This window comes from Cololabis saira, chromosome 10 (assembly GCF_033807715.1).
Source record: "Cololabis saira isolate AMF1-May2022 chromosome 10, fColSai1.1, whole genome shotgun sequence".
Classification (NCBI taxonomy): Eukaryota; Metazoa; Chordata; class Actinopteri; order Beloniformes; family Belonidae; genus Cololabis; species Cololabis saira.
In genome coordinates, this window is record NC_084596.1 from 26,457,918 (window position 1) to 26,485,303 (window position 27,386).

At 40.0% G+C, this 27,386-nt stretch overlaps 1 protein-coding gene across 4 annotated transcripts in view; it reads right to left on the reverse strand.

Moving 5' to 3' along the window:
- Nucleotides 1–27,386, reverse strand: part of LOC133452733 (dipeptidyl aminopeptidase-like protein 6) — a 98,911-nt gene that overhangs the window by 38,218 nt on the left and 33,307 nt on the right. Inside the window, exon 1 of one of the 4 annotated variants that reach the window (XM_061732323.1) lies at nt 17,907–18,161. The exons of the other annotated variants lie outside the window; for them this stretch is intronic. Coding sequence (XP_061588307.1) covers nt 17,907–17,963 — 57 coding nt within the window. The 5' untranslated portion in view covers nt 17,964–18,161. Of the gene's footprint in view, nt 1–17,906; nt 18,162–27,386 lie in introns of those variants that run through there. 4 annotated transcript variants of the gene reach the window in all.

A 27,386-nucleotide genomic window follows, 5' to 3' on the forward strand; every position in this document is an offset into this window, starting at 1 on the left:
TTCTATGAACTTGACCTGTGAGCTGTGAATAAAGACAATATAATAATATAGCAATATAAGTCTTATATTAAAAACAACAGCTTGTTTTGCTGTTCATTATAAAAACTTCTTCTGAGTTGGGCTAGATGAGTCCAACCCTAACTCTATAATACCAGCAGGCAACATCTACCTTTGCTAACAGCTAAAGGCTGTTACCAGGGGAAAACAGAGGATGGATTGTCGGCCACTAGCCCAGGCAGCTTCCTGAACAGCCAGCTCTTCCACCTGAGCCACCATCAGGTTGGCCTGGAGTCCCTGGACCCTTCCATTTCAATTAATTGGACTGCTAGCCAACCACTGACTAGCTACTTTTGCCAGAACCTTCACCGAAAGCAAAGAAAATAGAAAATAGGCGAGCGTGTTCCAACCAGCTTCCAGGCCTAACCAGGATTGGACGGACTCAGCTGCTGCTCATGCAGCATCATCTTGAAACTGCCTTTAACTCAAGCTTTTAGAAACTGGTGGATGATGTCACAGTTCATTTAGACAGTCAATGGTTAATGTACACATTAAACAACAGCAGGCAGGTATGGCCAAGGTTTCTCACACCTCCTGTAGCCAGCTAAGTCATGTTCAACAGAGCCTACGGAGGAGCAGTTCACATATAACCACAATAAACCAAATGTGAAGAATTTCTGCAGTCAGATGTGAACGTTTCCTCTTGTGAGAATGTCTGCAGGCGAATTCTATCCCAGGCTTTTTTAATTGTTCTATTAGAAATAGCTTACAAATATGACGAGGAAACTTAATCAACCAAAATTCTGTCTATCTTACTCATCTGAATTAATTTCTTTGTCAAGTGTACCCTTTTCCTCAAAAAGAAGAAAAAAAGTACAATGTACAAATGAATTCATACATAATGGAACAATTTCTACACTGATATTGATCATTTCATGAATCCAATTCTCTTTTACTTGAGAGTTTGTGCGAAAAAAAAGAGAAAGAAAACTCTGATCAGTGAAGTAGAGACTCGTTTTTTGGCAGTGACCATTCAGTGCCCTTTTGATCAGTGACCATGCTGGATTCTCTGACAGGTTCTGAATGTAAATCTGATCAAAACCTTCAAGAAGCAGACAAAAACATCGCTGTAAGAACAGTCTTCAGGGGGCCCCACTGGTTACATCTTCTCTTGCACACTTTTTGCAACTTATTATTACATGATCTTATTAACGCTTATCATATTTCCTGATTAAATGCTGAAAATGAGTATTCTTGAGTAATGCTTGAAAAGTAGCATCATGCAGAGGGCTTTATCCCTCAGTGCAGCATGTAGTGTTTTATCCACCTCCTAAGCTTCATGCAAAGCTCTAAACTCAGACTGATCTCCATATAACAAAATACATGCACATTATCAATGTTGTTTGCAGAAAACCTTACTGAGGACTATAGAAAAACAGCTTTAGAAAGATAATTAAATTTCCCTGTTGTTGTTTCTGAGGAGGTTTTGTAAGTGCAAAATAACATTTCCTGAAAAAGATAAGAATTCTTGACCTTTGGTATCCTCTCGGTTGCTGTGAGCTATTGGCGGCCGTCCGCATTAAGCCATCTCCCTTTCTTAGTTTGTGTCGGGAGCATGCATGCAGAACTGGCAGCTGATAACAATAAAAGCTGCATCAATAAATGAGAACTGCAGCCATTTTCACTCTTCTCCATACAAACACTTCTAAATAAATCCTGTGCATTTCAGTACTGACGACTCTAAAGGGCAGTGGTGGGGGGGTGGACAACCTCCCTTGAGGGGAAGCAACAACATCTCCTTCAGTCTATATCTTGGTATTTTCATGATTTTAGGAGACAAAGGGGCTATAAGAATGGTGCATCTTTTAAGGTCAACCTCCTTTACCCCACTCACCACCACCCACTTTCACCACTCACTCTAATCCTCTCTCCCTCCCACTTTCCTTTGTCTAACCAGCTCTTTGTCTGCTGAAGTGTGAAATGGATCTTTCCTGATCTCTGAGCACCTGGTTTCCACGGGAACCAAGAGAGTTGTTTGAGTCAGATTTGCAGTGAGGATGGAGGTAGCTAGTGTACAGTACAGGGACGACTAACATCCTGCGTGTTTGTGTCTGCGGGGAGACACAAGAGCTTAAGAATTTAAGTTGCCAGAAAGACACCCAAGAAAAAAAAACACAAGACAAGAACTAAAACAAAAGCAAAGTTTTTCTGTAAAGATACTGGACACTTGACACATGAAATAGCACTCCAACCTAATCCAGTCTGGGAGCAGCCAAATACGGGAGTGGAGCAGTATCCCGTGGACAGGAGGGTAAACTTTTCCCCTGGAACAGCATCAATAAATGATGAGCATTCATGAGTGAGATTAAGAATTCATGCCAGCTGGCTTTTGGTTCATGAATAGCCAGGCATCCGCTTGTCTGTCTATCCAACCGTTCCGGTCTTTGTGAACTTTGGAACATTTTGATTGCGAGAGTTACACTCAACTGAAGCCTAACAAAGACAAACAAAATGTTGTTTAATAATGAAGCTCACTTCTGCTAAAGACACACAAAGACTCTCATGAGGGGAGTCAGCTCTTTAGACTTCTTAACGGATCACAACCTAATTTCACATATCTGAGTAAAACATCATCCTGTTTGCTTCAATGAAGAAAAGACCAGGAAAGCACAGAAAATATGAGGTGATAGAGAGCCGTGCAGCTTTTGCTAATTTTAAATGAAACAAAGGTAGCCAACATAATGTTACATTAAGGCAAATTTTTTACTGCAGTCGTGTAATGCCGGGACACACCAACCCGACGGCCGACTGGAGCGTACGTTCTGCACGTGCGCAAGGCGTAATATGCCCCATAACTGCAGGCGGCGCTAAGGTGTGATGTCGTCCAAAAAGAAAAGGAAAGAAGAACAACCGGAAATGACAGATCGCTCTACTCTTAGGGCCCTCTTAGGGCCCCACAAGCAGGCCAAGCCTTTGTGCCAAAACTTTGTATTTTATTGATTAGCCTATTTATCTTATTGAACGTGACATCATCCTTCGTAAATTACATTTAATTAAAACCCGTGCTTATTAATCACAAAACACAGGTTAAACATCATGACCAAATCCGCTCCGACCCGCTGTGTCTGTGATCAGCGCAGCTTCGCCTGAATTATAGTTCTGCGTTAAATCGACGGCCATATGATGGTCCCGTCTGTCACACATTTACTGTCAGTGTTTGCTATATAATATATAATATTTGCAATATACTGTGGACATCTGAATAAAAACTTAACTCATAAATAGATGAATCAAAGCGCTCTCCAGCTCTGTGTCTGATGTCTTTTTCTCCTCAGATCATGCCGAGCACCGCGGGGTCACGCAAACCCGACCAATTAAATATTAAAATCAAATTCAGTCCTGTGGCCCGTTTTTCTATTTCGTATTTTTGATCTGTGCCTAAAATTGAAATATGAAAAACCAGACGTTTTTCCGTTTTTTGTGTTACCAACTGCATTTATTCTATCGCAGGTTTTCTCCGATATTGCGTTTCTTTTGGTAATGTTTAAATTTCTTTGCTGTAGTTCATGAATGTGTTTATTTGCCTCTTCCACTAATATCTCTAACTCCAACTCGTCAAATTTCATTTTGCGCTTGTGACTGTGCATTCTATCCAGACTCTCCATGGCGCAGAGTTTGCGCTCGCAAACCTTAAGACACGCAACACCTCATTTAAATACTGCTGTTTGCACCTGTTATCAATTGCGCACGCAATCTTAGTTGATCACCCGCAAACCACACGCAAACAGCACGCGCAAACTTTTTCAGTGCACACGCAATTTAGTACTCTTTATTTAGGATCTTAGTAAATCGGGCCCTTATCTAGAGTTCTGCACAGAGCCCGCTGTCATCAGTCAGTTATCATTTTTGATAGAAGTCAAGAAGGATCAAAAATACGATGGCTAATAATGAAAATATACTACCGTAAAAAAAAAAAAATAAGCTCCAGCAAACTCTTGTTGATTCTGAGCATGGTAGTGGTTGAATATTGTTTTGAATATTTCCTGGAACAAATAATTATGAAGTAAAAGTATCATCAACGCTATGGGCAAGTGCTGTCTTTCGACAACTTATCTGTGCCACTCCTCTCTCTGTTCTTCATTCTCTCTTTCCTATCTCCCTTTTCATGCTCCACCTATCTCCACCCAGGTGGTCTGTTAGAAATCACGTAGAATTGCTTACTTTACTTTTAGCTTATCAATAAAATTGGGAGGAGCATTAAGAGGCCTAAACAACTGATTCCCTGCCTGACCTTCGAATGCACCAGCAGTCTTATCCTGTGATGTATCAAAGTCGGAGATGCATTCTATTAGCCTTTTTTTCTAATTCTTTCTTCACAACACATTTACATGAAAAATACAAATTCCTTCCATTGGTCTTTTTTCTTCGTCTGAGATTCAGAGCTGCGATTCTGTACGTTTGTGAATGCAAATGAAAATAAATGCCTCGACTTCAAATTACACAGATGAGAGACCAGAAAACCAAGAGAGTAACGTTAGGGAAGTACCAGAAGTGCTCATAATGAATGAACTGAAATACCACTTATTAATTCTTTGTAATTTTGTCACTACAGTAGCACTTATTATATCATAAAATGATCAGATAAGCCTGTTCTGGCATCTATTCCCTTGATGTTTTGGTTGCCAGATTTGGTGAGGTTATTGGGGTATGAATTTGGATCTGAAAGTGGGTGAAAAAACAGACATTAATCATCATAGTACCCCTACCTATCCATCCATCCATCCATTATCTATACCCCATTATTCATAGTCAGGGTAACAGGGATCTGCTTGTGGCTACCTCAGCTCTCCTCAGGTAAATGGCAGCGGTACACCCTGGACAGGTCACCAGGGCCACACATAGATGAACAACCACACACATTCACACCTAAGAGCAATCAGAATCACTAATGAGCCTGACATATTTTGGGCTGTGGAGGGAAACCAGAATACTTGGAGAAGAACCCATGAAAGCATGAGGAGAACATGCAAACTCCACACAAAAAGACCCCTGCTGGGAGATCTGAAACCAGGAAACTTCCTGCTGTAAGGTTTTTTTTTTTGATTGAAATTCTTTATTCAGTCACTTCACCAAACAAACATTGAACACAAACATTATCAAAAAAAAATACTGACTGAAAAGGCACAGGCAGAAGTATAGTGCTTATATTAATGCCTGTCCTACATTCCAACAAACAATAGCAAAACTAATCCAGAAAAAACAGAAAAGAGACCGAGCTAACCAGCAAGTCAACCTGCTGCTCCCTCCACACCTTGAACAGCATATTTGTGCCAGTTCTGCATCATTCATAAGATATTTGGGGCCAATTACCTCTGATGGCTGGCTGGATTTTGGCTATCATAGCACCCCAGAATCGTTGTCTAAAGTGGCTTCTGAGAGGCATATTTCTTATGACGTTGTGGTAATGGAGTGCTATTGCTAGTGACATGAATGCGGTGGGGTAAGTGAGAAGAAGCATGGCAAGTGCACTAAGTTGATCTTTCAAAACACGTCAAAATAATATTAAATGATTTAGACCTGAGGCTTTTATGCCATTACCTGAGTCCACCTAGAAATAAATTATTCAACTGGTTATAAGATGCTATTTCTCCTCCTCGGCCGAGACACTTAAGTTCTTTCAGTCAAATATAGTATTCTATAAGTTGATAATCTTGAATTAAATTACACCCAGCCAGCATGTCTCATTTCAAAACTAACACTTGCTATGGAAGGCATCACAGGTTTGGTGGACCAAAACTGACATGATTAAAAATAAAAGCAGAAATATATATATATATATATATATATATATATATATATATATATATATATATATATATATAGATATAGATATAGATATATATATATATGTATATATATATATATATATATATATATATATATATATATATATATATATATATATATATATATATACATATATATATATATCTATATCTATATCTATATATATATATATATATATATATATATATATATATATATGTGTATGTGTATATATGTGTATGTGTATATATGTGTATTTTTGTTTTTCCTTTTCCTTATTCATGCATTCCTTGTTTTTAAATTTTTTCTTTTTACTTTACCTTGTGCATTTCTGCCTCATTATGCAAATGAGGAGGGCTGCCCTTCTTGGTCCAGCCCCTCTACTATTGGTCAATAAACAGGAAGGAGCATGATCGAGCCAAAATTAAGACTATTGCGCAACCGCTGGTGACACATTGGGAATAACATACACACCCCCCACATTTGTTGAAGTGTATGTGCGTATAATGGTATAGTGGTGTATGGATAGTCAAAGGGACATTATAAAACAAACAAAGAAGCTAGTGTGTATTAACTACAAATCTGGACATTGTAGGAGTTTAGGAACAAAAGAGCTGAAGAACGCTTTTCGTGGACGAAGGAACTTGTCTTGTTTATTTCAATCTCTCATTTCAACTGCCATTAACGAACACCAACAGAACACTAACTGAAAAGTCATCACATCGTTAATACCGGCTAGTTTCTTGTGAATTCTAACCCACGTGTCGTGCTAGTGAGTGGCCACTACAACATTATTATTATTAGTTCTAGTCTTTAGGTTGCACAATCGTCTTGATTTTGGCCCCAATTCTGCTTCTTCCTGTTTCATATTAATAATAATAATAATTCATTTTATTTGGAGGCGCCTTTCACGACACCCAAGGTCACCTTACAGAATAAAAACACAAGAAATACAATTAAAAATACAATAAACATCCATACAAGCAACAAGACAAATAATAAACAGTAGACAAACAAACTGGTGGGAAGTAGTGCGTGATGTCCGGTTATAGTGAATGGGCAAGTTTGAACAGGTGGGTTTTGAGTTGTGTTTTGAATGTGGTGATGGAGTCTATTTGTTTTATGTGTGGGGGGAGGGAGTTCCAGAGTCTGGGTGCCGAGCAGCTGAAAGCTCGGGCACCCATGCTGTTAAGGTGTGAGGTGGGAGTGTAAAGGAGTCCAGCAGAGGTTGAGCGGAGGGTGCGAGAGGGGGTGTAATCTTGCAATAGGTCACAGAGGTAAGTGGGGGCTAGGTTGTGAAGGGCTTTGTGGGTGAGGAGGAGGTTTTTGTAAATGATACGGTATTGGACTGGGAGCCAGTGGAGTTGGATGAGGACGGGGGTGATGTGATCAGATGACTTGGTGCGGGTGATGATCCGGGCGGCCGAGTTCTGTATGAGTTGCAGTTTGTCGGTGAGTTTGGTTGGGAGGCCAGTGAGGAGGGCGTTGCAGTAATCAATACGGGATGTGATGAATGAGTGGACCAGGATTTCTGTGCTGGATTGGGACAGTGCTGGACGGAGTCTGGAGATGTTGCGGAGGTGGAAGAAGGCAGTCCGGGTGATGTTATGGATGTGAGGTGCAAATGAAAGTGTGCTGTCCAAAATGACGCCGAGGCTCTTGACGTGGGGGGAAAAGGGTACCGGGAAGCCGTCGATGATGATGGGAGGGGCGGGAGAGGGTTGTGACTTGGTGAGGGTGGATTTGGAGCCGATGAGAAGAGCCTCAGTTTTATTGCCGTTGAGTTTTAAAAAGTTATTGCTCATCCAGGTATTGATGTCGTGTAGGCAGGTGGTGAGGGAAGTGGGAGGAATGGCAGCGGTGGGGTTGGAGGAGATATATATCTGAGTGTCATCGGCGTAAGTGTGAAAATGGACCCTATGGTGACGGAGAATTGAACCTAGGGGTAGGAGGTAGATGGTGAAGAGAAGTGGACCCAATACTGACCCCTGGGGGACACCCATTGTGACACCCGTGCACCCAGATTTATGGTTCCGTAGTTGGACAAACTGTTGACGGTCAGTGAGGTATGATGAAAGCCAGGAGAGGGCAACACCAGTGATCCCAATGCCAGCCAGGCGGTCCAGGAGTATTGGGTGAGAAATGGTGTCGAAAGCTGCGCTGAGGTCCAGGAGGATGAGGATGGTGAGTAGGCCGGAGTCAGCTGCACGGAGGAGGTCGTTGGTGATTTTAACCATGGCTGTTTCAGTGCTGTGATTGGGACGGAAACCGGATTGGAAGGGTTCGTGGAGGTTATTTGAATTGAGGTGGGACTGTAATTGTGCTGCAACCACCCTTTCCAGAGTTTTGGAGATGAAGGGAAGGTTGGAGATGGGCCTGTAATGATTGAGGTCGGATGGGTCTGCACCGGGTTTTTTTAAGGTGGGTGTGATGGCAGCTAGTTTGAGGATTGGGGGAACAGTTCCAGTGGTGAGGGAAGAGTTAATTATTTCAGTAATCATGGGGGAAATGGATGGCAGACATGCTTTGACAAGCAGGGTGGGGAGGGGATCGAGCTGACAGGTGGTGGTTTTGGCTTTACGAATGAGTTCTGAGATGGTGTGTTCTGATACCGGAGTGAAATTGGTGAGAGAGCTGGAGAGAGGTTGGTTGGTGGTAGTTATCCAGGGTGGGTCGTTTGTGGGAGTGCGTGTTGAGGCCAGTTGATGGTGAATGATGTTTATTTTGGAGCTGAAGAAGTCCAGGAAGGCGGTGCACTGGTCAGTGGAGATGTCTGGAGGGAGGGTTTTTGGAGGCTGAAGTAAGTGGTTGACAGTTGAGAAAAGGACTCTATTGTTTCCTGTGGCAGAGTTAATGAGGTTGGAGTAATATGATGATTTGGCAGTATTAAGTGCATTTTTGTAGTGGTGGAGGTGGTCGGAGTACATTTGGTTGTGCACAGTGAGTCCGGTCTTTTTGTAGAGTCGCTCCAGTCGACGGCCTGTGGTTTTGAGCTGGTGGAGGTCGGGGGTGAACCAGGGGGCGGAGTGGGTAAATGAAACTGAGCGGGTTTTCAGTGGAGCCAGGGCAGTGAGGGAGGAGGAGAGACAGTTGTTGTAGTGGTTTACCAGGTCAGCAGGGGAGGAGGATGAGGGGGGATTGGGGAAGGAGCTGATAAGGGTAGAGAGATCTGTGGGGTTGATGTGTTTGATGTTCCTGAAGGAGATGATCCGTTGTTCTTTGATTTTGTGCAGTTGGGTATGGATGTCATAAAGTATGGCTTTGTGGTCCGAGATGGGGAAGTCCATGATAGTGAGGTTGGCGGGAGTTATGTCTGTGCAGCAGATTAAATCGAGAATGTGACCTTTGTTATGTGTTGGTAGGTTGACGTGTTGTGTGATACCAAGGCAGTTCAGGAGTGATGTGAAGTCTTTTGCCAGGGTGCAGGATGGGTCGTCAATATGAATGTTGAAGTCGCCATGGAGGATAACAGTAGGGGACATTGTGCATACAGATGTTAACAGTGATGAAAATTCAGTAAGGAAAACAGCGGAGGGTTTTGGTGGTCTGTAGATGGTGACAATGATGATGGGTTTGGGTCCAGAGAGTTTTACGGCTAGGCATTCAAAGGAGGAGTGTTGGGGGACAGTGAGAGCAGTGACTTTTGTGTTTTTACGGTAGATGAGAGCCAGGCCCCCCCCCCTCCCAGTGGCGCGGGGTTTACTAAAAAAGGAAAAGCCAGGTGGGGTGGTTGCATTTAACTGGGTGAAATCATTCGGCTGTTGCCACGTTTCTGTGAGGCAGAGAATGTCCAGAGTTTTGTCGGTGATGAGATCAGAGATGAGAAGGGCCTTATTGGTTAGTGATCTGATATTGAGAAGACAGAGTTTGAGACAGGTGAGTGGTGTATATGCAGCTGCTTTGGGCAGGGGAGAGAGTACACTATGGGGAGGGGGGCGTGGCTCTTTGAAAGTCACATGGAAACGGAGGGGTCTGACAGTTATAATGGTATCAATTGGGCAACCGACAGCAGGGGGTGTAATGACAGTAGGGGCCTGTAGGAGGAACGATTCACAGACGGCAAGGGATGTAGTGACAGCAGGGGCCTGTAGGGGGAGTGATTCACCGAGGGAGGGAGGCACTGCTGGCACGGGGGAGTGGGCGTGGCATGTAAGTAGTCATGCATGGGTGTCCTGTATGTAATCAATGGTGTGTACAGTGCGCTGTATGTTTGTTGTAAGCATGCGGCTGCCAAGCTTGCTCGGGTGAAGTCCGTCGTGCCGGTAGAATGAAGGGCGGTTCCAAAATAAATTAAAATTGTCAATGGAATGAAAGCCATGGATACCGCAGACAGCCTGGAGCCAGAAGTGGAGGTGAAGGAGGCGACTGAAGTTCTGTTCGCCGCGGCCGAGGGTGGGCAGAGGGCCGCTGATAAAGACTGATTTTCCACAGTTTTTTAGGATGGCAAACAGGCTGTTGAAGTCCCGTTTCAGCACGTCGGGGTGACTCCGGAACACATCGTTGGTCCCAAGGTGCAAGATGATACGTTTAATGGAGTGGGGAAGTGTTTGGAGTAAACCTGGAAGTATTTTGATCATTTTTGTGACTGTGGCCCCTGGAAAACAGTGCGTGGAGGCGTTGAAAAATCGCGTTTTCCTGATGATGGAGTCCCCCACTATATTGTTCATCAATTGTAGAGGGGCTGGACCAAGAAGGGCAGCCCTCCTAATTTGCATAATGAGGCATAAGTTAAGTAAAAAGAGGAGACCAGGGACTATAAAAACAAGGATTGCATGTATAAGGAAAAGGGAAAAAAAATGTATACATTTCTGCTTTTATTTTTAATTATGTCACTTTTGGTCGTCCATGCACAGGAACCTTTGCTGGATGTGTGTATTAAAGGGTTAAAGTTCATAGGCATGAGTAAACGTGACTAACAAAAGAAACAATACATACTCAGGTAAAAGTGGGGTTGAAAAAAAGACAAATCTTCTCTGGTAAAGAGAGAATAAAAATGAAAAATCATGGGAACATGGGTAAAAACTTCATTATGTGATTAAAGAAATCAACTCAAAATGCGTCAAAAATAGCATTTATTTATTATTTTATAATATTTTATAAGAAGCTTTTGTTTTTTTTAAAGTCAAGTCCAACCGTGTTCTCCAGCATTTAGCAACAGGTGTGGGTGACGATGCCTGAATCCATCTCATGAAGAGACAGTGAAGTGAAGTGATGTGAAGTGAAGTAAGACACTGGGATCAAATAATAATCCCAGGAGAATGAAGGGATGGAAACAGTCAAATATTCTTATGCAGATCATGTGATTTAAACCCCTGCAGAGTATCTTACTGGAACTTGCAGTATTTGGTGAAGTATCCATACCCTATTAAGAGCGCACTGACTCCTGGTTGACTTCTGTTGAAGCTTATTGTTTGAAATTATGCACAAAACAGATGGTGAAGAAATCCAACCCAGCCTGCACAGAATGAATATTTAAGCAAAGTGAAAAGCTGAAGGAAAAGGTCGATAAAAAAGATTATATGTTAACGGTTTCTTTTTAATTTTTGCTCTCATTGATACACAAACACACGCACGGAAAAGAGGTGTTATGATATGATGTGGGGGGGCCCAACTGCAGGAGATCCAGACACAGGAAAAACAAGCAAAGGTCCTTTATTTCAGCAGAAAGCACTGCACGAGTAAGTATTCCAGAGGATAAATAAACTAAGCACTAGAAAAAATAACAAAGTATAAGAAAGGGCACAAGGACATGAGGGGGTAGCAAAACAGATGGACACTGCAGAGAAAAGGTGAAAAGACAAGGCAAAATATATTCACAAAGGAATGAAAAGAGCCCAGTGTGAACAGTCAAGAGAAATGAAATCATGGGGAGTCAAACAGAAATAAATACACAAAGAAACAGACTTTCAAGCTAAAAACAGGAAATACAGCAACCATGGATATGGATATAAATACATACGAAAACAAAACAAAAATCAAGAGAACTGAGAAAAGCTTGAAAAGAAATGAAAAGAAATCCGAAACCAGAACAAGAGGGAGTTGTGAACACAGTTCCAGACATGGACATGACTGTCATTACAAAGTTAATGGAATTTAAAGAAAAAGTTAGTAATTATGTTGATCTCAACACAGATCAAAGGAAGAGACTCAGATTTAAACAACTCAAAAATCTCTCTAGGAGTCATTTCTCTACAATTCCAATTCAAATGTCACCACCACACGTAATTGAGAAGGTGTGCCAGCTTTGTCAGAGTTTGGAAGAAACCATTCCTCTGCTGAATCTAAAGTGGTCAGGAAAACTAAGGAAGCAAAATCTGGAAGCTGCTGAAGCATCAGCATCATAGTCCTCCATCTAAGCAGAGTTTACATTGCCACTGTGAAGCACCTGTCCATGAAAGAAACAGCTTCTCCAAAATCAGATCGAGCTTAGCTGAAATTTGAAGCTGACAACATGGATGAAGACAAAGTCCTTTGGAGGAGACGTTTATAATCAGGAGGTATATGACTGAGTTATGTGGCTACAAAAATCTGATGTACGTGGAACATTCGACCACATGAATCCTGTACTAACTATCAAGCATGGTGGGGGGAGCATCATGCACTGCAAGTTTTATTGCCAGAGGAACTCTTAGACTTCTTTTTTTTTTTTTAGTAGATGACTGTAGAAACTTGGACAGAATTGATTGCCTGTGGGATTTTTTGAAGCCAACCAGAATCTTAAAGGTATTGTGACATCATTTTTAACATGCTTTTAACACTATTAAAAGTCTTGGCCAACATCCCTCAAATGTGTCTAAAAGAGTGTAACAAGAAAAACTTCACTCTAGTACTCTTTTCCTGGCTTTTTATGACAGTGTTTTTTTGCGCCGTGAAAAATGCTTCCTTTCCCCCTTTCCTGTCAATCATTGCTCCGCTCGTCCTCCAAACCTCCTCCTCCTCCAGCAATACGCTCACAGCGGCGTCGGAGAGTTAAGCCGAGAGCGACAGGCGAAGCATGCACGGAAAAGCAGGAGGGCGAACCACAGCAAACAATCATAAAAATAAAGGCATGCAAGCAGCACTGTCCCCTTATCTTAAGTCCAGTCAGTGGCCGCGGGTCTTCTTAGCAGTTTTCCTCCGGTGATTAGAACAAAAGAGGCTCTAAACAGCTCCGTGTTAAGCCTCATTTATGGTTCCGCGTTAAATCGACGCAGAGCCTACGCCGTAGGGTCTGCGTCGGTGTAACGCGGAACCATAAATCAGCCTTTATGGTGCGCTGGAGCGGAGAGGAGACAGGGAGCTGGGTGGAGGGGGCGGTGATTTAGCGGATCGTTACGTAACGATCCGCCACCAAACCACATGCGCCGTTTTTGCATAGTTATGCGGAAAATCCCAGAAAGCACACAATACACTGAATGTTAAAAGTTTGTTGTTTTTTGGGTGTAATTGATGTCAAGACACCCAACAAAACACAAAAAATCAAGAAAAATGTGTTTTTCATGTCAAAATCCCTTTAACAACTACTATAAGAGTCACTATGGGATGTATGATATACTGTACACTCTTTCTGCCTGAAAACAGGAATCAGTGAATGAAAACCATTACTCACATCTCCTTGCTTTGTATGGTTTTCTATCGGTGGATGAACAGGACAATGGGAAGATGAATGAAAAGAAGTGTTTCTCAGAGAATACGAATTACATGCTGCCTCTGGCCAAAACTGTCACAGTATCTTTTAATCATCAGAGGAAGCACAGCATGTAACAATATGATTGAAGTCGAATCACTGGAGAACAGATCGGTTGATAGTGTTTCTTGTTCTTCATCTACCTTTCTAATTCAAACTGAATATAGACCTAAAAATGAATGCTGGAAATGAAATCCACTCTAAGGTACAGGAATGATAACAGCTTAATTTTGCTTTCAGCATAATTATGTGCAGATCTAGCATCATGAAGGCTGGGATGAAAAAAGAGTGAAAAACCAAAAGTATTGTTAATGACAGCATTTTGTTTAAGCAGAGAAGACTGTTCTTGTACCAATGTCACTCATCTCACAAAAGCTCTCATCTTTTGATGTAGGCATCATTGTTGTTCCCCTTAGTTCGTGTGGGGATTTGTGCAGAATAATGTGAAAACCAACAATGAGCTTATTTTGAAAAACACAGCGTACATTAATCAAGAATGTGTAATCACACACAACAAACTGTGGTAACAAAACACCATATTTCGGCAGTTTCTGTGACCCTTCAAGGCATCATGATCCATAACAATTTGAGGGTTTTTTGTAATACAATAAAAGCAGTAGAATTTCAAATGGTGACAATTTGAATTCAAAGCTTCTGAAAATCCAAACATGGTAAATAAAACTGCACATGCTGCGTTATTGCGCTAAAATTCTCAGCCACGTTCAGCAGCAGGATTGTTGGAAAAGATTACGGTTGAGATCTCAGATGTTCCTGTATCGGTATTGTACTGCCTTTGTAGTGATGTCTTTCTCTCTATGTCTCTGCATTGTTAAAGAGCTGACACAGAGGAAGGCCTCTGAAACTGATAGTACAAACCAGCTAGGACATTCTGAAGCTATAGTGTCATTGATCCTTCAGTCGGTTTTACAAACTCATGATCTAACAGGATATTGCGTTGTTTTAACAAACTAAGGATAATGAGAAAAAAAAAGAAACGAAAGCTTCTGAGGTTGGTCAGATATGAAGATCACTTGGAAACATTAAAGATGCATCATTCCTTTTCAGCAAAGGTGAAATGCTTGCTGCTTGTGCAGAAGAATATCAGTGTTTTATGTGTGTTACACTGATGTGCAGATGAGTCTGTGTGCATCTCACTTTCTGCAAGACATCCAATTTCCTCTCAACCTTCAAAGACACTCATGGCTCCCTTTTCTTCTTCTTTCTTTTTTTGATCCAAACATAGTTAAAGATCTGCCGTACTGCCGTCAAGTCTGCAGTTCCGCTTTCATAAATGTATAAGTAGGGTGCAAAAGTAAACACGCAACACTTAAAATATTCAAAGCTGCCGACTGCACTGAGGGCATGATAAAAAAAAAAAAAAATCCTCATGCACTCAACAAAGGTTTGCTACATATGAAACAATGTAGTGCTGGTGAGGTTCCTAAAATTGTGCAGGGAAATAAAACTGTCCCAAACTTTATTTTATCATGTCCATGTGTTATAATAAAATATAATAATTAAAGTAATAATGGAATAATAATTATATTGTGAAAACCCCCTAGATTATCAGTTGAGCCAAGATCCCAACAATCAGCAATACTTGTGACACAACTAGATTTATTGTCAAGATGCTCTTACTCTATTTCAGCATGCATGCCATATTTTTTTAAAGTCAATTTAAGTTCGTTTTAGTTGTGGGATTGTTGTTAATATCTGCTCCCTGTCTGTTTCTAACTGCTTTAAGGTTTGATGTGATTCTATCAACATTTGAGCAAATAGATAATTTAAGGGAAAAGCTTCTGATCAGCTAGTAATACTGAGTGGCCCTTAGGTGTTGCCATGGTGAGGAGCTCTGAGTGGCAGTCAGGGTTGCCATGCAACCACGTGCAGCATCTGGAGCCAGAATAAAATGCATTCAAAGTTTTCTTCAAACTACAGCCTTTCAAAGAGAAACTACAATTACTAATCATAGGTTATTGCAGTCCTGAACACAGCAAGGTATCCCCACACACATTGTGGTGACATCTGTCTTTCTGGAGAATAGAAACATTCTGATATTACAAACAGAGCAAGTTTTGGATTTCTTTTGAAATCTTCCTCTCATTTTCTAATGGATCTAATGGGGCAGTAAAGCAACAACAAGCAAGACACAACTTAATCCATTTAAATGAAAATTTCAGGCCTGTTGAGTGAAAAATCAGAGCCCTAATAACACATGAGTATTATTATTATTGTCCTCTCTGCTTCCATCACTCACTGTGATGTCTGTCCATTGCTTTCTTTGGGGGTTATATGCAGATAAATCATTGATTCTTTCAGAAAGGATGCAAGACGGAGAAAAAGCCCAAGCAGATGTCACGAAAATGAGCGAGTCTGTGGCTTTTGGCGTTTGAACGGCGCTATTAGGTGCGCCACTACTTAGTGGACAAGGAATGCGGAACAATGATCATGTTTTTTGTTTGTTTCTTCACGTTGTGATATACACTCATATATACAGTACTCGAGTTGTAAAAAAAAATCAGGGGGGGTGGTGGATTTTCTCATATGGGGAGAGATAATTTGTGCTGATTACAAATAATATAATATATTACAAATAATAGCACTGACCAAAACACCTGCAGAAATACTGCAGGAATGACATAGCAGCAGTTAAATGCAGCCTTCTGTAAGCTTTAAATATCCACTGGGCTTACATCAAATACATCAAAACACAACAATAAAAAACAGTTTTCTGAACTTATCAATATGACTCTGTCCTTCACAGGATAAGTAAAATGGATCACTTCAAAAACTCAAAATCTTAACAAGAATATTTGTCTTATTTTTAGTGAAAATGTCTCATTTTAATAAAAAAATCTCATTACACTTAAAACAAGACTCATCACTGGAAAAAACAACAATTTTCACCTGTTTCAAGTATATTTTCACTTGAAATAAGTAGAAAAATCTGCCAGTGGAACAATATTTTTTTGCTTGTAATAAGAAGATAAATCTTGTCCCACTGGCAGATTTTCCTACTTATTTCAAGTGAAAATTTACTTGAAACAGGTGAAAATTGTCAAATAAATTATTTTTCTGGTGTTATTCTTCTGGTGATGACTAAATGTTGAAATAGCAGTAAAACCACATTCATTGATGAAATGACATAAGGGATGGAAAGAGGGGATGGCAGTTTTACAGGGGGGATGATTTTGACCGTTTTTATTTCAGGGGGGATGCCATCCCCCCTCATCCCCCCTCAACTCGAGTACTGCATATATACCAGATGCATCTATAATAAAGTGCATCAATCCCACCAATAAGCCTTCAGTATAAAGCAATTAACACCCACTCCTCACTCTTGTATTCCACTCAGTTCCTTTCTCAACACTAATGGGAAGCCCTTTTTTGTTGTTGTTGCTGTTGTTTTTGTACTGACGTCGTTCAAGACAACACGACACTAAGCAGCTTGTATAGAACTACACTTGTGGGTTAAGGTGATAGCAGGACCTCATCAAACATTCATGCTGAAGTTATAGAAGTGGTGCACACCCTCAAACCAGCAGCTCTCCATCCACTTCCAGACAGAAAACTGGAAAGTGTAACAATTCTAAAAAAGTGATACAACATAAACCAAAGTGGTTCTGCAGCCGAACTCTTCTGGCGTCTAGAGGACTCCTATATATCTATATGCAGAGGTGGACAGAGTACTCGACCCCAGTACTTGAGTAAGAGTACAAATACTACTGGTCAAAATTGAATCCGTTACAAGTAAAAGTAGCTCAGTCAAAATATTACTCGAGTAAGAGTAGAAAAGTACTTGCTTTTAAAGGTACTTAAGTATCCAAAAGTAAATGCTTTTAAATTTACTTTAAGTAAAAGTAAGAGTAAGAGTAAGAGTAAATTTCTTATTTTCCACATCAGTAAATTACTATATTTTTTCTAAATTAATTTAAGGATCTTTTAACTCTTGTTTCTGAGAATTAACTCTTTGAAACCAGCTGCACTGATGTGCTGCTTTTAGAACCACAATGTTATATAAAACCTCCAGAAGAAAAAAGAGCAGACCTGAAAGTAACGAGTACTTTTCAGCCTTCCTAGAAATTTACTCGAGTAAAAGTAAAAATATTTGTCTTGGAAATGTATTCAAGTAAGAGTAATAAGTACCAAAGAAATCTAATACTCAAGTAAAGTACAAATCCTCTGGATATGTACTTAAGTACAATACTCAAGTAAATTTACTCCGTTACTGTCCACCACTGTCTATATGCCGTCAAACAGAGACGGCGAGCGCAGCAAATGTGCCAAAAGCGTAAAGGCTGATTTATGGTTCCGCGTTAAATCGACGCAGAGCCTACGCCGTTGGTGTAACGCGGGACCATAAATCAGCCTGTAGAGCAGGTGCGCAGCTCGCTGCGCCGCTCGCTCGGGGACCTACCTGGTCGCACTGCTGAGACACTTTCCCCGGCCCGTTCGGGTCTTTTGTAGAAGTCATGCTGGTAAAATCAAGAAGGGAGGAATGGGAGAAGACGTCCGCTGCCCGCAGGTGCAGGATAATGAAGCGGGGGACGGCGCAGCCCGAGACGCGCAGAGATGGGGAGAAGGAGAGAGCCGCGAGAAGTGTTCAAGGAGAAACTGTGATTTGCTAAAATAATGAAGAGACCGTGTGGGTGCAGGCGACGCAGAGTTCAGCAGCTGATGTGCTGAAAGCGGGGAAGCGCTGAGATGTGGGAGGTTCACTGTACCTTTCAGTGTCATCACTGACAGCTGAATGGTCTGCACAGCTCAAAGCTATGCGACTTATTTATTTATCTGTTAATTTACTGTCTTGAATTTATGCCATTTAATACTGGAGAGATAGTCAGTTAGTTTGAGTCTACATTCCCCCACTGGAGGTTTGGAAATCCATTCAGCAGTGAAACCTAATTTCAAATCACAATGCTGCCAAGGTTTTGCCATCTTCGAAAATAGTTTCATTTGTATAGCAGCGTTATCTTTAAAAAATATAAAATAAAAAAGGGAAGCAAAGAGAAAAATTGAAGTAAAATCATTTTATCTACAAAAAGCTCTATGCTGAACTTTTCTGCAGTTTCTGAGGTGCCTGACTTTCCAAATCTGCATTGCCTTTTCTTTCTTCCATACATACATTTCCATAAAAAGGAAGTCTCAGTGTTTTTGCTTTTCTTTGTTTCCACGTGGGCTTATATTTAGCTATATCAGACTCCAATTCCCACTACCAAGCTCCGAGCTCACAGCAACAGATACTGTGGAGAGCTGTCAGTTTGTATCAGCTCAGTGTGGGCACTTATTACTGGCAAGTCCATTACAAGGGAAATGGAAACAGAAATCAATGCAAGAGGAACAAAATACTTTCAGTGTTCACTGTGGTTCGTTTTATTTTGGGAATTTGCAGTTTTATTTTACTAATGCTACAACACATACACAACTGATGGTCTTTATGATGCCATTTAGATAATGGGAAAAAAAATATTTGCATAGTGTGTCTATACCATAAAAAGTAATTTTCACCTCAGTATACTATAGTGGTGCAGAATTCTTAGCCAATAAAGCACAAAGTTGCTGCTGGCCTGGCTGGTGAGAAGCAGTTACCTTCCTCCCACACTGAGCAAAAATAGTTCTAAAACATAGTTTGTACGCTGAGTGTGTTGTTTCTTTGCGCACACACAATCCACAGTCTTGTTAGCACAGCTTGTCTGCTTATTTGTGCTGTGCGCACATGTATACACACAAACACACACACAGAGCACTCCTGTGGTATGGAAAATGTTTCCTCAGAAGTCATGCACAGTCTCTGTAGCGCTCCTGGCCTTTAAAACCAGTCATGTGTTGGAGGGAGAAGAACTGAACAATCTCAGATAAGGAAGAAAGAAAGAAAGTCCATGATGTGAGTCGCTGGCACAGAGGTGGATACGTTTGATATGAGTATGAGGGAAACATTCCCGTGTTGCACATGCAAAGCAGCACCTTTACAGGGAAATCATCTCACCTATTGCAGAGAGAGAGATGGCTTCTGCTCGTATAGTTGTGTCAGAATCTATGTTATTCGGATGAAACGAAGTAAATACAAATATGTTAATGTATCTTTAATCTGTAAAGGAAAAAAGTGCACATTGGTTGTAATGCAAAACATATTATAGCTGTGCTACCTGTACACAGCGTGCACCCTGGTTCTGTCTGAACTGGCAGACCTCTGTGGATCTGTCACTGTGGGTATGTTGTTGTGCTGCATAACAACTGTCCTTTCTTTTTTAGCCACTGATAGAATTCTTTGATGTGGATTATTTCCTCAGTCTGTGCTTACTACATCCCTTGGTGGAGTATGTGTTTCCTAGATGCTTCCGCTTCAGCATCACTTTCTGTGTTCTCGTACCTGAAGCACTGTCAACAGTTCCCCCCACAAGAGCATCTTTTTGATATATGAAAGCTCTTTGTGTCATGCTGGGTTGTGACTCTGATACTAACTAACTTTGCTCCTTTATTTTTGTTTACCCTGTATAGTGTCAGGATATTACTGCACATAAGACAGAAACACAAACACAAAGGATAATGTTTAGCATATGACAACACTGGCAGAGGTCATGATTATATGCCTGCTCATTGGTATCAGTGAGGACTTCAAAGTTGTTAAAATGGAAAATACTGCCGTGTACAATTAAAGTCAACAAAGGCAACAGTTCAATAAAGTTAATGATACAGGTTTAAAATGCATATGAAACACACATTTTTGTGGAACAATTGGAAATTTGACTGGCAGTCTGCCGTACCAAAACAACATTCAGTGCACAGCGCCAAACATGGCCTGAGGGAACATCATCAACACGCTGCCAAGACTGGTTTCAGCACCACTGCTGTGGACAGCTCCACTGACACGAGCTGAAAGCCTGTTAAATCCTCAACGTGTGACAGTCTCTGTACTCTTTTTATCATGTGCTTTCACTCATTCTAACATGCTTTCCACAGTCGTTTGGCGATGGGTTTAAATCTCACGTCACGGTCAGAGAAGCACACCCATTAAAATTAGGTGCAGATAATCCTAGTGTGCAGGTGAAAGCCAACTGAGCAAAATTCATAAGATAAATACAGAATTTAAGAAATAATGATTTGGAGAAGGTTTAAGAGAGCAGCAGAGCTCTAATAAATAAGAGAAGGTGAGGGGTACAAAGAGTGAAATTACCACCTGAAAATCATACAGTCATGGTTAATTCCAAGTTTTGTTAATTTTTCTAAAAATATCTAAATGCTGTTTTATTTCAGTGTTTTACACTTTTGATGATTTTTTTCTTCCATAGTGCATTTTTCATTATGTTTAAAAAGCATTATATGAAATAAAATGAGTTCACTTATCAGCTAACTGACATGTTTTTCTTTCCTATTTAATTAAATGATGTTGGAGTTGTGATGTGAGGCAGCATCTCCAGGCAGTGCAAAATAAATCAATAAATAAATAAATACATCTTTTGTGCCAAAGCTCCTTTTAAAGAAAAGTGGCAGAAAAATAATGCATTTTATTTGAGTTATTGGTGGCATCATTGTTTTGTCTTTCTTTTTTTTCATTTTGTTTTCCCTGGGAACCAACATTTAGACCCTTATGTAATTACCAATAAACGTTAAAGTCTTCAACTGCATGCTAGCTCCCCCCAGTGACCATTGCTTGTCTAACATTTTTATGTTGTCAAAAAATAAATCAATAACAACCATATTTCTCTGAAGACAATTTCTTTTATGTCTATATTTTTACTTGGAGGAGGATTTTACTTTATTAAAGACACATGGATACAAGTTAAAGGATTATATAACAGTAAAACTTCAAGGTCAGTTAGGTCTTGCAGTATTATGAAGGGGTATGCAGGGTGGGGATTGTAGGATTCCCTGACCAAATCTGCCCTGAGTCATATTTCATCAGTCTGAAAAAGTTGAGAAAAGAGAGGAGAGAAAGAGCATACCTGACAAAAGCTGCATCAGTTAGGAAAACTGATCATTATCAACTGCGTGCAGCTCCACAGGCCAAACAACAGAGCAGAAAGACTGAAGAGGCCACTCACTAACAATGCCAGGCAGAAAACCATTATCCTCAGTGTTTACATAAATGCCTGTCTGATGGCTTTTTTCCACTAGCATACAGACAGCACAATACTGCTATGGTAATGAAGGGAGAAGGTGAGATCTGTGGTGGTAGGGGGGTGCCGACTAATGCAGTACAAAAGAAAAGCATCTTTTAAAGCATCTTTTCAACGAACACTACCTTGCAGATTGTGATTTCACATGTAGTAAAAACCATTTCAGAGACATACTAAGCCAACTCTGGGATAGATGTTATATGTTTCCTACATTACTACCCAGTAACAGAAATTATACGTCTTTACAATGAAAAAAACAACCACGGCAATGTGGGATTTGATGTCTTGGCCATGGAAACGTTGCCATTTGAGCCTCCAATTGAAGGACCACCAATCAAACCCCTGAGCGACAGCCACCCCTATGCACCCTGCATACAAAACAGCACTTGCTACGCAATGATTGTTATTATGCACATTTAGTTATCTTGCATAACACTGCATAAATGCAAACAACTGGAGAGTCTCAACAATATATGCATATTTCCTTTCCCTTTTTTACTGCCTGTTAGACTCAAGTTGTGCCACCTTTGCACCTCCTTTCAACAAAGTATATTAAAAATAAGAATATGAAAACTAATCAGATGTTGGATCGATATGTTTTTGTATAATGTTATGCATCAAAAAAGGGGTCTTACTTATACCATATGCAATGTAAAAAAGAAATGGTCCTTATTAATAGGTTTAAATAACATAAAACTGCCATTCAGGTAAACTTAAGAGTAAACTAATTAGAAAAAATAAACAAAGGCCAAAGAAGATGACAAATATATTGAGATCTAGCAAAATAATTTCAGAGAACGTTATGTACAGAATGAATTAAAGGAGACTCCTGATTTAGGCTGAGAGACATGTACTGAAAGAACCTGGTCTTCACTGATAAAACAAATAGAGTGTAGAAAACAAACAGAGATAAGTGCTGAAGGATTAGGATCCACTCCAGTTTATATATTGCTTTTACATATCAGCATTTGAGTACGAGAGTCTAATAATGCTAATGCTTACAAGCAAAATCAATATTAAAACTTCAGAGGAGCAAGTGTCAAAATGCACAAATGGGAGTGATGTGATAGACTTTTTCCAGTGTTTGCTGACAGCCTTGAGACAGCCTAACCTGAATATAAGCAGATGTATGGGGCTGGACTGAAGAGAAAATGAGACGGATAAAGACATGGCCTGCTTTCTAAATATCTACAAAAGTTAAGCATAAATACTTATTCAATTTTTAACAATATCACCAAGAGAGTGAAGCCTTGATATTGCAGTATATGGTTTATGTCAAATATCTTACTGTTTTATGTAAAGAAGAGTATGTATGCATGTCAGGGATCTTGTGGAGAGTTTTTGAACTTTAATGACAGTGAAACTTTGTGGCGCAAAGACAAGGTGACCTCTTGGCACCCACTGTAAATGAAACCTGAATTTAAACTATGCATTAAAATATAACAGTGTGGATTACATCAGTTGTTTATAATGCATATTGGCTGTAAAACTCCATCAATCAGTGAGGGCTGCTGATTTAAGAGCTGTTCCCACCCCACCATGCTGCCTGCTGTCAGGATGGTCAACTCAGCCATCAGTCACATCACCCTTCGCCCTCTGGCCTGTCATGACTCCTACAGCGGTGTGACAGGTAGAAAAGCTGCCTCCCTCGGTGTTGAGTGTAACTGTTTGCATCTCGGTCTCTCTCTGCTGTGCTGCAGCTGCAAATCACAGGTTAAGCATGGAGACGCAGCGTGGGCAGCACTTCATATTGAGGTCGTCCGTTTGGCCCAGAGGAAACATGTCTCCATAGTGATGAAAGGCAGAGAAGTTAATCAGACGGCATGCAGAGGCAGTTTCTCACTGTTTTGGCATTACAGAGGAGTAATTAAAAAGCACTGAAGTCTTTAATCAGACTCATTATTGGTCTTTTACCAAGAGAGGACTTTCCAGGGGAAACAATTAATCTACCATTGTATTGTCTGGGATTGACTGGACATGCACACATGCAAAGTCACACACAATGAAAAAACACATTAACTTTGTATAATTATCTAGGCTCTGAACCCGAGTCTTTGACCCTCATCAATACTTCTGGGAAGACTCCCCTGCAGTTCAGCTTACTAGTTAAGTTACACCAACACATTTGGTTCACATGATTTACTGTTTAAGTCTTTGGAGTTTTATACATTACACACTTTTAAAGCAAAAAATGTATGAGCATGAAATGAATGTTGTCATATAATATGTATGGAGTTTAATTATGACTGAGTGGTAGTTATTACACGAGGTTCTCATTTTTATTTGATGACTGCTTGAAACTTAATTCAGCCAAGAGATTTGGACACTGGCATTACTAGTATGTGATCACTTTTGCTCTTTACCTAAACATTTTCATGTCCCAGTTACATCCTGTAAAGAATATTGCCTTGAGGTGTCATCTCCCTTTAATTTCATGGTATACTCATCCGCTTTAAAAAAGGAAGGGCTTAGGAATTCATGCTCTTTAAAACGTGGGACACTTTTTTATCATGGGTTTCGTTTACATTAGGAATGTTAGTGAAAACAAAGATAAAATACCTTGAAAATGATTTACTTTAGTCAAGAATGAAATCTTTGGTCTTCTTCAAAGATTTAGTTTCTACTTTTGTGATATTTTACAAGCCTCTCCTGCAGGTTATGTTGTTCATAAGACTTATTTTTGTAAAACATTTCTCTTCCCTTTACCTGCTAAAATGTCAATGTTATTCTACTGTTTGTTTTTGGTGGTTGTTTATCTTTAATGCTCTGTAAAATCAACTTTGTTGCATTGAACTGAATATTAGATACTAAAACCTTCTAGTGTAAAGTGTGTTTTTTAGTATTCCTCCAGGTGTTTCTGTCTTCTCTCACATCATCAATAAACTATAGCGAGCTAGCACTATTGGAAGTCAGGCATACTCACACCATCACAGTGCCTGTACGTTTTTTTTATAGGTGATGTTTTCTTAGGCCAAAGCCTTCCTACTAATTTATTCTTGTCATTTTGGTACATGATAATCTTAAAAATGATCTGTCAAAAGAATGCTGTTCTTGAAGTGGGCTGCCTTTTGAACATGATTTTTGCAGAGCCTCATCGCGCCTTGTTATTATGCAGGGTTATGAAATGTTGGCAGCTTTGCATTAGTCAAGATTTATCTATATGATAGATTCCTACAGCAGTCTTGCACCAGTCTTTCCACCTCCTGAGACTGATGCAGGCGCATGACTGTAGCTGTTTATTTGATGCAGTTTGCTGTACTGCTAATTCCCTATCAAATCATTTTGATATATTCCAGATACAGCGACAGAAAATATTTCCCACTGTGAACTAAAAAAAGCAACAGCATAACTTTCAACCCAAGGTTTTCTGAGAGAAAAAAAGGTGACCACATCTAAACAACAGAGCACGAAGCACTTTGAAGTAACTGCCTCCAAACTCAAATAGAAATAAAAAAAACTATGCAGATTGCTCTCTGGCAAAAACAGTTGCCTAAGGGACTAAAATGGGACTCTCCCTGGAAAACATGCATCTCTGGGGAAATCAGCTGTGAGGGAAACAGTTGTGCACTAGGTTACCTGTAATGTAGGCCCACGTGGTGGTGCTTATTTATCTTTTACTGTCCGTCTCTGCAGTCCAATTATAGGATGACCATATGTTTAGTATTTTTCACCCAGTATTGCATTAGATTGAACCTCTGATTTCACCTTAAAGCTGCTCAGTCTCCTTTAGGAATGCAGAACTCTGTGCCCCCCAGATAAGGTCCAAAGAACCCACACTACATACCCTTATAATTACAGGATAATACAGGCCATGGATGAAGAGATAATAATAAGATACATTATCTTAAAAGCTCTTTGTGTGTACAGTATTTACAGGACAGAATTTGCGAAGCTGTACTGTAAAGTCAGGAATATTGTTCAGTGGCTCAAAGGAAAGACATCTCTATCAATTAACTAAGAACATCTGCAACATTAACAGCAGGGATTTGAGTAGGCCTGGGCTCTTGAGGCCTCAGCCCCGGCATGTATGCTGTGTCAAAAAGAAGTGGCGTCTAACTTTGGTGCGTTATGTAGCTTCTTTTCTTTGTGCTCCTTTAATAAACACAGAGATGTCAAGCTCAGTCAGGGGGTAATTATGTTCTTCCACAAAAGACAGTGCTCCTGAACTACCTCTCCTAGCGCTCCTTTTCACGATAACTAGTAGCAATTATAGGTACACATTATAAACAAAAGTGGAAAAAAGAAAGAAAAGAAACAGCAGCATATTGCAGCTCATATGATGCCATTACTAGTCAATCATCTGCTCAATTAAAGCAGACAGAGCCATTCATAAGCAGGCCTAAAGAGACAGGAACATAGACGGAGAGTTTCTGATATAAGTTTACATGTATAAAACATGTAATGTCTTTAAACATTGAAAAATACAAACAGTGCAGTACTGTTCTAACAAACCTCAGCATCAAAATGGGGATACAATAATAGAAGTTGCACATTATGCTCTTTTTGCAGCTGTTCACAGTGACAACAGTTGTGTATGGATGATGGTCTATCTATACACGCAGCAATATGCATGTCTCAGCATGAGGTAACAGGTTCATCTAACTCTCTGGAAAGAAGTTAAAACTCCAAAAGATTGTCCTGTGTTCATGTGGCCAAGTCACACACCTTGAGAAGTAATACCAATTTTGAGAACCAGTTTCAATCCAACTCATAAAATCTGGAACAAAAGCTCAACCCTGGAGCTCCATTTTTGTCATTTTGAAGTTACTGCTAACTTTTAAAGTTGGCTTCCAGTTGTTTCCACATCGTGCTGTTTACATGAGCACATTTGGACGAACGTTGTTGGATTTAATGTTTATATTAAAATGATACATTTGCTATTCAGAGCAGCCAACAAAATGGATCAAACCCCTAAACCACTAATCTCTTGACAGATAAGTGTTTGTGTGAACTTAAGCCAATTGCCTAGGGATTTATCAATATATTATCATGATTGTTAAGTATTTTAAAATTACATTTTTGTTAAGAACTGGCACTGTATAAATGAGTTGAACAGTTAAACTGTATGTAATAAACACACAAGCCAAAATATTTATGATGACATATAAAATGTCCGACATTCGATGATTTAAAAGATGTCTTTGCTCTAATTGCACAGAAATTAAATATGTAACATATAGTGCAAGGATTTAAAGCTCCAGCAGCTCCTTAGCTAACAATTAACAAGCCTATAATAATAGCCTAATAGCCTATGCAGATTTCTTTTTTATTTTATTTTTTATTTTTTTCCGATTCAGCTCAAAGTTTGAAAAAAACATCTCAACATCTTTCCTGACCTTGAAGCGAATGTAATCTGAAATACTGGACATACAGATGTGCCTAGATCAAATAAAATGTAGGGGTCAGATAATAAAACAGGAAAGTGAGAAAATTATATCAATAAGGGAATAATTCAATGTTAATTAAGAATAGTGCATGGGCAAGATTGCCTATATAAAAAAGTGACAAGCAGGGCGAGTCAGCATGCATTTACAGAGCTTTATCTGCTGAACCACCAGTCCTCGTAAAGCAGACTTATGAGCATCATGAACTTTTTGTGTGCTCCTCAACGGCTTGCAAGAGGGTTGTGAGAATGAGCCTGTTTTTTTGCAGATTATTCTGGAAATAAAAAGCGCACCGTTGATAAAAATGATAACGAATGAGTAACACAGGAAACGTATTCATATTATCAAGGAGTTTCAAATTATTAAAAAAAAAAAATGTTATGAAGGTGTAAGAAA